Raw genomic sequence first — 12588 nt, 5'->3', positions numbered from 1 at the left:
ACACAGTCTGAAAATGGAAAAATATCAGGTCAGAGTCAGCATGACGAGTGGCATTAAGACCACCCAGGTCTCACAGCACTGTTAGAAGAGAAGGCTGAGAGAAAGAAGTCATTTGTGGAGGAGAACAGGAGTGAAATGAAGCTCAAGGTTAGCTGTATAAAGTGAACACATCAAGACAACACCATAATGTTAAACCTGCGGCTCTGCCACCCAGGAACTCCCAGTTAAAGTCCAAGACATTTGAGCGTCAGTCACAACAAAGCAGACTGTGATACAACTGCCGGGATTCAACATGAAAGAAGACTGCTCTGAGGAAAAGTCACTGGGCTGTAAACTGAATACAAACCAATATATTTGTCTCATCTCATCTTAATGTTATCATTATTTTGTAGTTTTTTTCTGTTTATGGTTGATTAATGACTCGTACAACCGCATTGCTTGGCCCTGAAGAAGGACCAGAAGTGCATAGGCTTTCTGCTTTGTGGTTGCCTTCTCCACAAGCTCCATCAAGTTTGAGTTCATGTCAACCATCAAACATGGTGGATGAGGGGCAATGATTTGGGGTTGTTTGTAACTCCTCTTCACAATCACTCCACAAACGCCTCTTTATACCAAAGTATTTTAGTTTTAGAAGGACATGTGAGGCTCTTTCTGACCACAAGATGTTCAGGTGTATGCTGTCATTTTTCACCATTCCCCTGCTTTTAATTGCTCTACATATTGCCTTGTGTTGTCTTTCTATTCAAACTCCCTTTGTCTATTCTGACTCTCGGACGCTGCAATCCTTCAATGTCTGCTACCTGAGAGTCCCATGTAAGCTACCTGCTGCCACAGCCACTTTGCCATGGTATTAGTTTGCAGCTGCAACTGCTGTTCCTCAACTCCTTTTCATGCTCTTCCTTTTGCCGTAGTCTGACCATTTAATATTTTGGATTTGCTGACTTTTGAATTACTGTTGGTATGTAAGATTTTGAAATTTGGATTTGTAGAGCTTGGCTATTAAGTCTGTTTTTGTTGCATTTTGTGTTAATTAGTTCAGCTCTGTTGTTCTTTACTTTTCATTCATATTTTGAGTTTAATTAATAAAATGTAAATAACTTGTTAAAATTATTTAAATACATTTTAGTTATTTATTAAATTAATGATATTTAAGATAAGTAAAGTAAAAAATTAGGCAAGATCAAGATGGGGCATATTAATTTTATTTGCCACATTTTTCTCACATGGCTTTTCTGTTTTGTCCCTTTCTTTGATAAAGAGATAATGTCACAGCGCCGTCTCTTATTGGTCACGTTTGTTACTGGCGGTTAGATTTAACTACCTTGCTGGTTATCTCCTGATGAGTAAACCATTGAGTTAAGAGAGCACGTACTTAACTTTCTCACTTCATTCACCTGTCTAATAGAAAACAAATCAATCAAAAGTAATGTCAAGATCATCTAATGATTGATCATTCGAAGATGAAAATAGGTTAAGAACATTTAGGACACCATGACCCTAACACAGAAAAAGAGAAAGAGTTCAACATAAGCAGAAACAAAGAATGGAGGTGTAAATTTTGAAAATTCCACAAAGAAGAAAATGTTAGAAACATAGACGTCTGGTTTACTCCAACGTTTCAAGGATTTTCTCTTAATAATATGATTACTTCTGATCTGCTTCCACCCGTCATAACAAATGTGCAGAAAAGAATCTCAGCTCTGAACACCTCTAAATAGTAGCAGTATCTGAGGATATTCTGAGAACCTCGTATCATGATTTGTGTTTATGCTGATTATTTAGTGTGATTTTATACTTGTATTGGGTTTTTTGAGATAGAGGATAGACAATTTTGAGTTGCTATCATTAGGTCTGCTTTTCTGTGTTTCTAGATGTATGGCTTTTGAGATTGTGACCTGTACTTGATTGTCAAGAAAAGATAAAAGGACAGCTAGGAATTCATTTTCTTATCCAATCTGCGGATACCAAAGCTCTCAAAAAAGCTTTGTGCAAACTCTTCTCACATATTACTTTCAGTTTTGACCTCCTGCTCGTTCTCTCACTTTGAATTCTGTCTCATTGTTAGGCTTTGGTTTCTTTTTGTTCTCTTTTTGTGTTTTCTTACATGCATCTTCTAGTCATGCTGAAAAAGTTTATCGGCCAGATCACTGACAGAACAAGGCTACAATACTAATAATACTACTACATGATTACAATATTAACGGAGAGCAAATCTGCACGATTACTGTTTGACAAAGATGATTACTCCAAATTATTAGAGGGAAAATATGAGATTTGCTTAGAGCAATAGGAAAACTGACAAATAAGTAATTCCACCGAATATCATTGATCACCGGGTCACCCTTTGTACTTATAACCTTCACAAATTTCAATTTGCGACAAAACAGGACATTTATGTTTTACTTGAGAAAAGCATGCTGTTGACTCATAGATTCAGTAGACCAGCTTTGAATCCCTCCCAGCCAGTCTTTATGTTGAGGTCTGATGCCTCCACATTCTGCTGGACTTTCTTGCATATCCCTAAGAATTCCAGGTTATATTAATTGGCCAGCTTCTGTAGCAGAGGATCGCACCGCCAAGGTACCCGCCTTCAGCCACTACCCAACTCACACTGCACCCGACCTCCTTGGCCCGCGTAGCACTGGCCAAGGGGTTGGCAAGCGAAGCAAGCAGGGGGCAAAGATCCCCTAGTTATTCTAAAGAACTTTAAAATGTTTCTTCACAACACTAGATACATCTTGTCCACTAGAAGGCATTTCTACATTACTCTTGAATTTTAAAGTCAAAGCACAATTTTCTTAATCTGCTTCGCACATTTCACACCTGTTTAGCCAAAAGATAACAGACACACTGTCAGATTTTTGATCACTTCTTTAACTTTGGATTGATGGGTTCTTGACAAGGTGGAGCTGGAATTGCTTCTCCATGTAATACATGTCAGTGGAGTCCTGATGAATGGGCACCTAATCACAGCAACTGATCCCCCACCATTCTTTGATTTCTTGCCCCAGTGTGTTTTGAACATTCAATTTTTGTGTTCTTGTATTTAGCAATGTCCAGGCTATTGTTTTTGTATTTTGTGAATTTCCTATCTATCTATCTATCTATCTATCTATCTATCTATCTATCTATCTATCTATCTATCTATCTATCTATCTATCTATCTATCTATCTATCTTTAGTAGAAATGTTCACTCTGTTCTTTGAAAAATTGTGCACTGACCCAAATAAAAATGTTTGACCTCAATGTGAAAATCACATTTGTTTTGCATGAAATCAACAACACCAATTGTGATCATGTAATTAGCCACATGTGTGTGCCTACCTTTATGGGAAGGCTAAAACCCAGAAATAAAGGTGGACAGCATACTGTCCATGTCCTCAACAAACTGAAGTTCTGATTATGAAGGCTTTTATTAACCTGCCTGCCAGTGTGCGAAGGTTATCTTTCAAATTTAACTTGTCATTTTCCCAATTAGGAGGTAATTTCACTTAACAACCCCAAGAGAAATTGTGAGTCTGTTTAGGTTATTTCCAAATGTCAAAATCATCATACAATTGAAAACGGCAATGAATGTCTCAGTAAGTAAAAGAAATGAGTGCCTTTGTTTTTAAAAAGTCATGTTTATAGGGTAATGACCAATTTTTTGGGTTACAGTGGCACTTTCTGTCATTTTAACTATGAAGGATTACATTTTGCAGAACACATTGCACGTTTCAGGAACCTGGCATGGTGGGGCAGCAGTTAATGACCAACGTTAAAAATGCCACACTCTCCTCATGTCTGCATGGCATTTTCTATAGATAGGCTAATTTCCTCTCATATCCTAAAGACATGCAGATTAGTGGGAATCCTATCTATGGTTGGCTCCTGCACTGTTGTTACTGTAATTGCTCCTAAATCTTCATGATCATGTAATGAAATGATGTTTGGACAATACATGGAGATATACATGCACCTGCCTGAAAATAAAATTGAATAGCCTTAGGGTAATCCAAGCACTTTGACATTTATACACGATGACTTTGCCCATTTTATGTTTTCACAACATTATAAACAGTATTGTTCTAAGTCTGCAAAAACCACTTTCAGGTAGCAAAATGATACTCATGCTATCAGAGTTCTGTTCAGGCCACGGTGTAGACACCTCTGGAGATTTGGAAGCAAAGAAAGCAGCAAAGCAATTCTGAATGACCAAGGTGACATTATGCTCAGGGTGGTTGTGGTTGAAGAGCTTCTGTCAGCGCAGTAGAGTTCTGATTAGGGCTTTCCTTTTACCTATCCATCTATTTCTAAAGAAGAGGCAGCTAGAGGCTAATTAATAATATATATATATATATATATAATATTCACGGCATTCGAAGTCTGTGTCACAATCTGATTGTATGGGTGGTTACCTACCAGGTAACGCTTGTGGTTGGCCAGCGATCTGCTAACATCCGCCACGGTGCCCTCAGTTTGTGAAGAGCAGATCATAGAATGGTTGAAATAGTTTACTGTCAAATAAATGCAAAGAGTACGCGACACGTGTTTCGCCCTCATTCTGGGCTCATCAGGTGTACACACTCCACTGCACTCCCTCTCGGGAATCGAACCTCGGACATCAGCGCCAGAGGCGATGCCCCTAACGTTGCGCCACGGCGTGTGGTTCGTTTATTTGACAGCATGTAGATCGGGGTAATTACATTCACGGCATTCGTAGTCTGAATCACAATCTGATTGTATGGGTGGTTACCTACCAGGTAACGCTTGTGGTTGGCCAGCGATCTGCTAACATCCGCCACGTAACAACAGTAACAACAAGTAACAACAAGTTAAAATTCAGATACAAGGAATATCTTTACAACAAAGTTTTCATTACAACAAAGTATTTTTATGGTCCTGACAGTTTCCCCATATGACACGAGTCTATAGAAATCTCGTTACTACGAAGTACATTCAGCAGATACTTTCATTACAACAATGTGCCCAAAAGACCTTGAAATGCCTGAATGAATTATCCACAGAGCAGTTAGTTCTGTGGTCGCAGCTCAGATGTGCACAACGACCCCCAAACAGAAAAATTGTAAAAAAAAAATTCTTTCTTCGAACTTTGCTCATACTGTATTTTTTGCTGTTTTTGTTTTCGGTGGTTTTCAGCGATACCTTTTGCTTATTGCTCGTCAACATTTGAAAAACATCCATTGGAATTTAACTCATTGTCACCCTCCTATAGGAACGGCAGACACGAAAAAACGATAACAGTTCATATTAGAAAAAAAAACTTGCAGCTCTCGATTGCGGAAAAAAGACATTGCCAGTGAATTCGGAATTTCACCATCGACACTGTCAACTTTCTTGAAAGACCAAGCAAAAAAAAGAAGAAAAATCTCGGGCTGCAAATGTAAGCGAACTGCTGCATTTGAAGACGTTGAAAAGCCATTTTTATGTGGTTCAGTGATGCTCGTTCAAGAAACATTCCTATTAATGTGGCAATCATTCAAGAAAATGTGAGGTTTTTAAACTCTCTTGGGACCTCCATCAACAGGACAACACAACAAAGAGCGTCCTGAAGTGCGATCACCACGTCTGTGGAAGACTGTTTATATGTTGCCAGGGCAACAGCAGGCTCACAGCTCTGCTGCGTCTCTCCGCCAAAGCAAACTCAATGGGTGATGCAAGGAACATTGTAAATGCAGGGAACAGGATTACTTGGCCACTAACCTGGCCACGACCCGGCCTGACTGCTGTGTGTGTTTATAGGAGACTGGAAGATCCTGCTACAATAAATAACCCTGCTGTTCCTGTTTCAAGATGAATAAAGCTGGTTTTGCTAAAGTACTGAGATTCAGTCTCGTGTTTTGGGGTGTAAGACAGGGACTTATAGCGCGACCCTGATCTTTTAGGATTCGCTTCTGTGGCACCTCACTGCACCGATGTGAGCCTGCTGTTGCCCTGCCCCGGCAACGGACAAACAATCTTACACAGACGGCAATCGCGCTTCGGGATGCACTTCAGCGTGATGTTCTCATTGGGTGGGGGGATCCCAAAAGAGTTCAGAAACCTCACAATATGAAGAAGAAGAAAAGGATGATTCGGCTTCTGATTAATAACTGTGCTGCCCACAACAGGATTCCACATTTAGATAATGCTTGTGTTGAATTCCTCCCACCCAATTGCACAGCAGTGTTTCAGCCATTGGATTTGGGCATCATTCACACCCTGAAAGTATATTATCACAAGGAAATGCTGAGAGAAATTCTTGTCAGCATAACTTGTAGACAGGAGAAGATTAAAATTAACATGAAAGAAGCTATTGAAATGATTGCAGACGCCTGGACGCAACTTAAAGAAACCACTATAGAAACAAATACAGAATCTTATTACAACATAATATTTTATAGGTCCCTGGAAGTTCGTTGTAATGTATATATATATATATATATATACTATATATAATTTAGTATATTCATTTTTGTTTATAGCACTACGTCTTGATGAAGTCATAATATGGCGACCAACATGGGAAACTGGCCATATTGTTCTCTTTCAGCTGAGTGGCACAAAAGAGGGGGTAAGAAGAGATGCAGCACACATGCGTTAGTCTCGATATACAGTGCACTTCTACATTGTCTTCTTTGCAATGTAGAAGTGCTCTTTAAATGAAAGATACTCCCAGCTGGTACTTGGTGAAAAGGAAAATACAAAAACTGAATTTCAAAAGTGTAACAGCTTGTCAGACCAATTCATACACTGATTCATGTGAAATAACAACTTCCATCCATCCATTATCCAACCCGCTATATCCTAACTACAGGGTCACGGGGATCTGCTGGAGCCAATCCCAGCCAACACAGGGTGCAAGGCAGGAAACAAACCCCGGGCAGGGTGCCAGCCCACCGCAGGGCGCACACACCCACACACCAAGCACACACTAGGGACAATTCAGAATCGCCAGTACACCTAACCTGCATGTCTTTGGACTGTGGGAGGAAACCCATGCAGACATAGGGAGAACATGCAAACCCGGGTCTCCTAACTGCGAGGCAGCAGCGCTACCCACTGTGCCACCATGCCGCCCTGAAATGACAACTTTCACAGTCAATACAATCAAAGACAAAATTCAACTGACCACACTCTGGGCCAGCATCAAGTGGTTATCAGTAAAACAACACACCACAGTAAGCTGTACATTCTTGATGACATACCTTAAAACAGCATGGAAGCAAGCATGAGGAACCATGTCCCTGACATAGAAGAGAGGTTGCCTGGTGAGCTCGGACAGAGGCTTGTGGAGATGAACATTGAAGAGGCCAACACCCAAGCTGGAGTACAAACGCTTCTGGAAGCTTAGTTGTGAGTTGTAGAAAACATCCCACCTATGCAACTCAGGAATTTCAGACCTGCAGTATAAAAAAAAGATGCAGACATGCTGACACTTAGGATATCAAGGAGCATTGCCATCTGCCCCATGAGGAAAAAAGCTACCACTGAGCTGCAAACACACACAATCACACAAAGACAACTCAGTAGTCATTGGCACATGGAAAATGCAATGACTCCAATAATATTTAGAAAGGCTGCTTAACTGTCCCCATACCTTGGTGGAAAAGCTTTCCAAAGAATCTGCATTCCTCTCTTCTGCAGCCCCTCTAAAACCAAGAGGTGGACCTCACCATCATGCACGTGAAAGCCAGTAATGATGTCCAGCTCATGGCTGTCATCTTTCAGCTTATAAGATGAAATAGCAGCATTTAACAGATGGGTAGGAAGGTTCAGGTTCAGGGCCACAGCATTGATCTTCATGACCTCATACATCACTTTATTCAGCAAAACATTATTCTCAGGCCCCAAGATGCAGATCATTCTTCCAAACAGCCAATCAGATGCTGGAAATGGAGCAGCCAAGGACGCTTGAGTTAGTGGACAGGCTATTTCGATGCTAACCTTTAGCTGTGAACATGAATCCACATAATGTCCAGGAGGTAAAGGAGGATCCTGAGGGCCATCTACAGAGCCAGCATGTCCAGCAATTCTTCTATCCCATCCAGAGGCCTGGCAGCCAGTGGGATCAGGAGGCGGAGATGATAGAATTGGCACAGACACATTTATGATCCTCTCACCACGCAGCAAATCAGAAAGGTCAATCAATGCAACACCATATGGGTCAAACACTTTGTCTTTATTGGTAAAGGGATTATGGATTGTGTCCTTACTGCACACAAGCCCAGCATTACTTAACTTCAGGTCTTCAGGTTCGGTGCCAAATAGAGCTGGTTTTCTCTTCAATTTGGTGGCCCTTCTGTCTCGATCGTGAACCTCAATTTCAAGACCCTTTCCAGCCAGGTACTCTTGAAACTCGACTACACTTAGGAGGCCAGTGAGAGCTACATTGATATCTCGGAAGTAAACATGAGTCCCATGATCACGTCCCCTGGTGCAGTGGTCAGCCAAGTGGAGTATCTTGTACTGACAATACACAGGCAAACACAATTGCTGCAAACAAATAAAAATAAATTAGAGACTGAGGGAACGCTTATCCTGAAGCTCAACATGTAAGCTGAAAGTGAAATCTTTATCAACTACATTAGATCCTACAAATCGGTATCCACTATGAACATTAACGGTGGCACTGCACGTGACATCCGTCTTGAAAAAATGTTGTTTATTGATGAATGTACAATGGCATGAAGTCACTTACTCAACACCATTCATAAATTTCTACAAACGTTTATGAATAATAATATTCGATTTGGAGGAAAGATACTTTTATGAGGAGGAGATTTTAGACAGTGATTAGCTATTGTTCCAGATGCCATGCACTCAGCTATTGTTCAGTGCACCTTAAAATACGCAGACAATTGGCATTGCTTTCAAAAAATACAGTTAGTAAAAAAGATACGATGTCCAGAACCAGATCATAACAATTGCTTATTACAACTGAGAGATGGTACACTCACCAATACAGATGGACTTCAGCCACATATTATTACAATTCCTCAAGCCTTTATCTGCGACGACTTAGTTACAGACAGATTTGGACAGCAATCTCATTAGACCAAATGCCCCTTTTAACACAACGCACTATATTATGTCCAAAAAATATTAATGTGGAAAACATAAATACCCAAGTCATTCCATTACTTCCTGGAGAGACACAACTCTTTCTAAGCTCTGACAAAGTTGACTCTGATCACAACAATAACCATCTTCATTGACCTTACAAGTTCTGAGCTGGAATTACCTTTTACACTTAAACGGCGTGTACAAAGAAATTTTCCAATAAACCTTTACACTGTGCCACACATTTTATTGTTTGCTTTCTATTTGCATCATCTACACCGTCACACTATTCTATATCTCATTCATACATCACGCTCTTTGTCATTCCCAACACCAGGGGTTGGCGAGCAAAGCGAGCAGGGGGCGGAGCCCCTTAGTTTAACCTGTAGCTCATTGAATGAGGACACCTTTAGTCTGTCATTTTCCCTTCTGCCCTGTTCCAAGCCATTTGCAACCAGGTATTTTCATCACAGCCAGCCCACTTCCGTCATCTTTTTAAAACATATCAATCACACAGGGCACTGATCCCAGATAAGCAGATATCCTTTATGGCACCAGGCGCTGTAAACTGGATTCAGTAAACTGTCCAGTGTCCCAGTGATGAAAATTCATAGAAGAGGACAACAGAGTCCATGTCTAAAAGATGATGGCACTTGTCTCTAACTACAGCACCCAATATAATGCCCATAGCAATAAGACTACCTAATTGGTTTCACCAGGTATGCAGGAACATTGGAATTTTATAAAAATTGTGATGAGAACAGGCCATTAAACCCAACAAGCCTGTCCATGCTATTCACCTAGATTATCCAAAATAACATCTAGTTGAAATCTGAAGGTCTCTAAAGTCCTACTCCTCCCCACCATACTATCTGGTGCTGCTTGCAACACTTACCTGGAGATGGTGAATGGGAATGGGAGATGTTGGGAGACCTGTGGCAGATTCAATTCGGATGACAAGGGGTTTCAGATCCTGTTTGAGCTCCTCAGAGAAAAGCGGCTGGTCTAAAGAAATGGTGAAGTAGCCATCAAGGATAAAAGGTGTTGGGCTCAAACGGTCCGTCACAGAGAGCTCTCCTGCATTTCACAGAGGCAAACAATTACCATGACTGCCATGCATGTCTGCACTCTGCAGGATGTTCTGCACTTGAAGATGAAATCTTAACTTTTAAAAAGTAAGGTTTATTGGAACAAGTTAACTTTTATGTATGCAAATTAGCTTGATGGATGCATTATTCTCCTGTACTGTGTCAATTTTCTTAGGTTCTTAACCTGCAAGGCTCATTTTATACAGCACCTTTCTACAAGCACATTGCACATCCCTTACATATCTTCTGTATTACTCTAATATAAGCACTTGAAATGTAGGAGATTGGATCAGAATTACTTGAAGCAATGAAGACATGGAATACAGTTAGTTGCTCGTTCTGCATCTCATAGGTTTTCTTTACTGCAGGGTGCTGGCCAAGCAGGGTACACCCAGAATCACTTTACTATTCTAATCACCATCTTGTCCGACATGTTGAACACATTTTCATTTGTCTGGCTCCAATTAATGAGGACTCCAGGGGTCACCCAGCATGGCCGCTAATGCAAACGCATCAAAGTAGTGTGGCGAGGCAGACAGCCTCAACGTGGGCCAGGCTGCCGCCAATTATGAGGCCTTCCAGCCCCATAGCAGCCCACATCAAAGTCTGCCGCCTCCCAAACTAGCACTGGGAGACAGTCTTACAAAAGGTGGGTGGGGTGTCCAAGCCCAGCATCTGGCTTCCATTTGCTGCAGGATGTGCAGACCCGCCAGGAGGCAAAGACATGCTTATGGAGAGAGCAAGTGCGTGTATGTGGGGGTATGGCAGGGTTGCGGCTCTTAAAAGTAACAGAAGACAGGCAGCCAGGGCAGGAAACAGCAGTGCAACTCAAGAGATCTGCAAAGTGGCTTTTTAGGACATCTGCAATGGTGGAAAGGCAAAATCATATACCATAATCTTGTTTTTTGTTATGACGTGCTTTCCCATGCTATAGCTATAAAAGGAGCTGTATATGATGAGTTATTTAAAAGTCAACTTTATGAACAAATACCAAATACTCAAAGCAAGGAATGGTGGAAAAAATAATAGAAACAGAAATGACAAAGTAGTAGCAGAGAACTAGGACTCTGGAGTTCATCTCCACTCTAAATCCCCCCAGACTGTTTCTGACCTGCCAGCAGGGTTATGGGATCCACTTCCACTGCGGTGCCATTCCTCCTGGCCAGTTCAGCAGCCTCAACCAGTTCCTCTGGCTTTTGTTTGGACTTGCTTGGGTTCTTCCCCCGCACACGGTTCAGTCTGTCATCTGAAAAAGGACTATAGAAGTTAGGCAGAAAAGCTCCACATGCTTCCCATTTTCACAGACCAGGTTCCAGAACTCAGAGAGTAGAATGAAGGACACCCCCCTTACCGGCTCCTATTACCAAATCAGGCTGCTGCAGCCCATCTAAGGTCATGGCATCCCGCTTAGAAGCCTTCATTCTTGGATCCCCGCTAATGAAAGAGAACACACATAAACACAAATTACATGACAGACTGAAGATTACAGCATAGGAATTATTCATCTTTAGTTCAGGGGATGTTCCCGAATCTCTAGTAGGTCCTACAGGACTCTAGGCTAGAGTTCATCACGTACTCCAGCAATACAAAAAACATCTCTCAGTAGAGATTTGCCAGCCTGCATACAACTTGCTGGCAAGATGCCAAGCCTCAAGGCAAGTTGTCAGGGTTCTGCCAGATGTTATGAATTATGAGCTGGACTGAAGCTCATGATGAAAGGCCAAGCAGGCCAGACTGTTTCTTGGGCTGATGCTTATCTGAAGCAAAGGCTGCCCTTCCTTGATGATTACAAGGGTAGAAGCCCAAAATGGTCTGCAGCTCCATATGCATGCTCAGCTTATAATGAACATCTCCCTGGTGTTGTACCTGGTCAAACTACAATAACAATGAAAACTTCAAAATGTACTTAATGACATGTATTTGTGAGCTTGCATGTTGTATATACTTAGCCCCTAAACCTTGACAAGACATCAGTCCATCAGAAGGTGGACTGTCCAGTACATACACATGGCTCAAGTTTAGTGTCATCAATCAAATAAACCTTCATACATTTGGACTATGGAAGAAAAACTGAAGTAGCCAGGAACAGAACATGCAAAGATACAGTGAGATTGTGCTAACTTCACACAAATAGTGGCATTGTCAAGATTCCAGCCCTAATGTAAGTGGAAATTGGAGCTTGTTTCATATAATGGAGGGGATACAACAATTAATGAACTCCATAAAATTCTGATATAAAGTCATCAGAGCCTTTATGGCAATAAGTGACTTGGACTGAGTTTAAGACCTGGGCATTCAAACTTGCATGTCCAAGAGGAGGAGCATGGCCTGAGTAGAGGCAGCATCTGGAAGTGCTATGAAGGGAGGTATCAGAGTGAAATGTGAAATGGCTCTTAAAAGCAAGTAGAATCCAGGCAGATTTGGAGCTAAACAGATGGAAGCCATTTTGTTAACACT

The 12588-nt window shown here is 41.3% G+C and overlaps 1 protein-coding gene across 2 annotated transcripts in view; it reads right to left on the bottom strand.

Moving 5' to 3' along the window:
- Nucleotides 1–12588, bottom strand: part of cfap92 (cilia and flagella associated protein 92 (putative)) — a 28810-nt gene that overhangs the window by 4386 nt on the left and 11836 nt on the right. For both annotated transcript variants that reach the window (XR_007933922.1, XM_028824191.2), the window contains exons 7-11: nucleotides 11483–11565; nucleotides 11243–11377; nucleotides 9939–10120; nucleotides 7581–8476; nucleotides 7189–7383 (exon numbers count right to left, since the gene is read on the bottom strand). Coding sequence is in view for 1 of the 2 variants with exons in the window: in XM_028824191.2 (XP_028680024.2) it covers nucleotides 7189–7383; nucleotides 7581–8476; nucleotides 9939–10120; nucleotides 11243–11377; nucleotides 11483–11565 (1491 nt within the window). In the remaining variant the exon portion in view is untranslated. The remainder of the gene's footprint in view (nucleotides 1–7188; nucleotides 7384–7580; nucleotides 8477–9938; nucleotides 10121–11242; nucleotides 11378–11482; nucleotides 11566–12588) is intronic.

Source organism: Erpetoichthys calabaricus, chromosome 18 (assembly GCF_900747795.2).
Source record: "Erpetoichthys calabaricus chromosome 18, fErpCal1.3, whole genome shotgun sequence".
In the NCBI taxonomy this organism is placed as follows: domain Eukaryota; kingdom Metazoa; phylum Chordata; class Cladistia; order Polypteriformes; family Polypteridae; genus Erpetoichthys; species Erpetoichthys calabaricus.
This window is presented reverse-complemented; position numbering and strand designations above follow the sequence as displayed.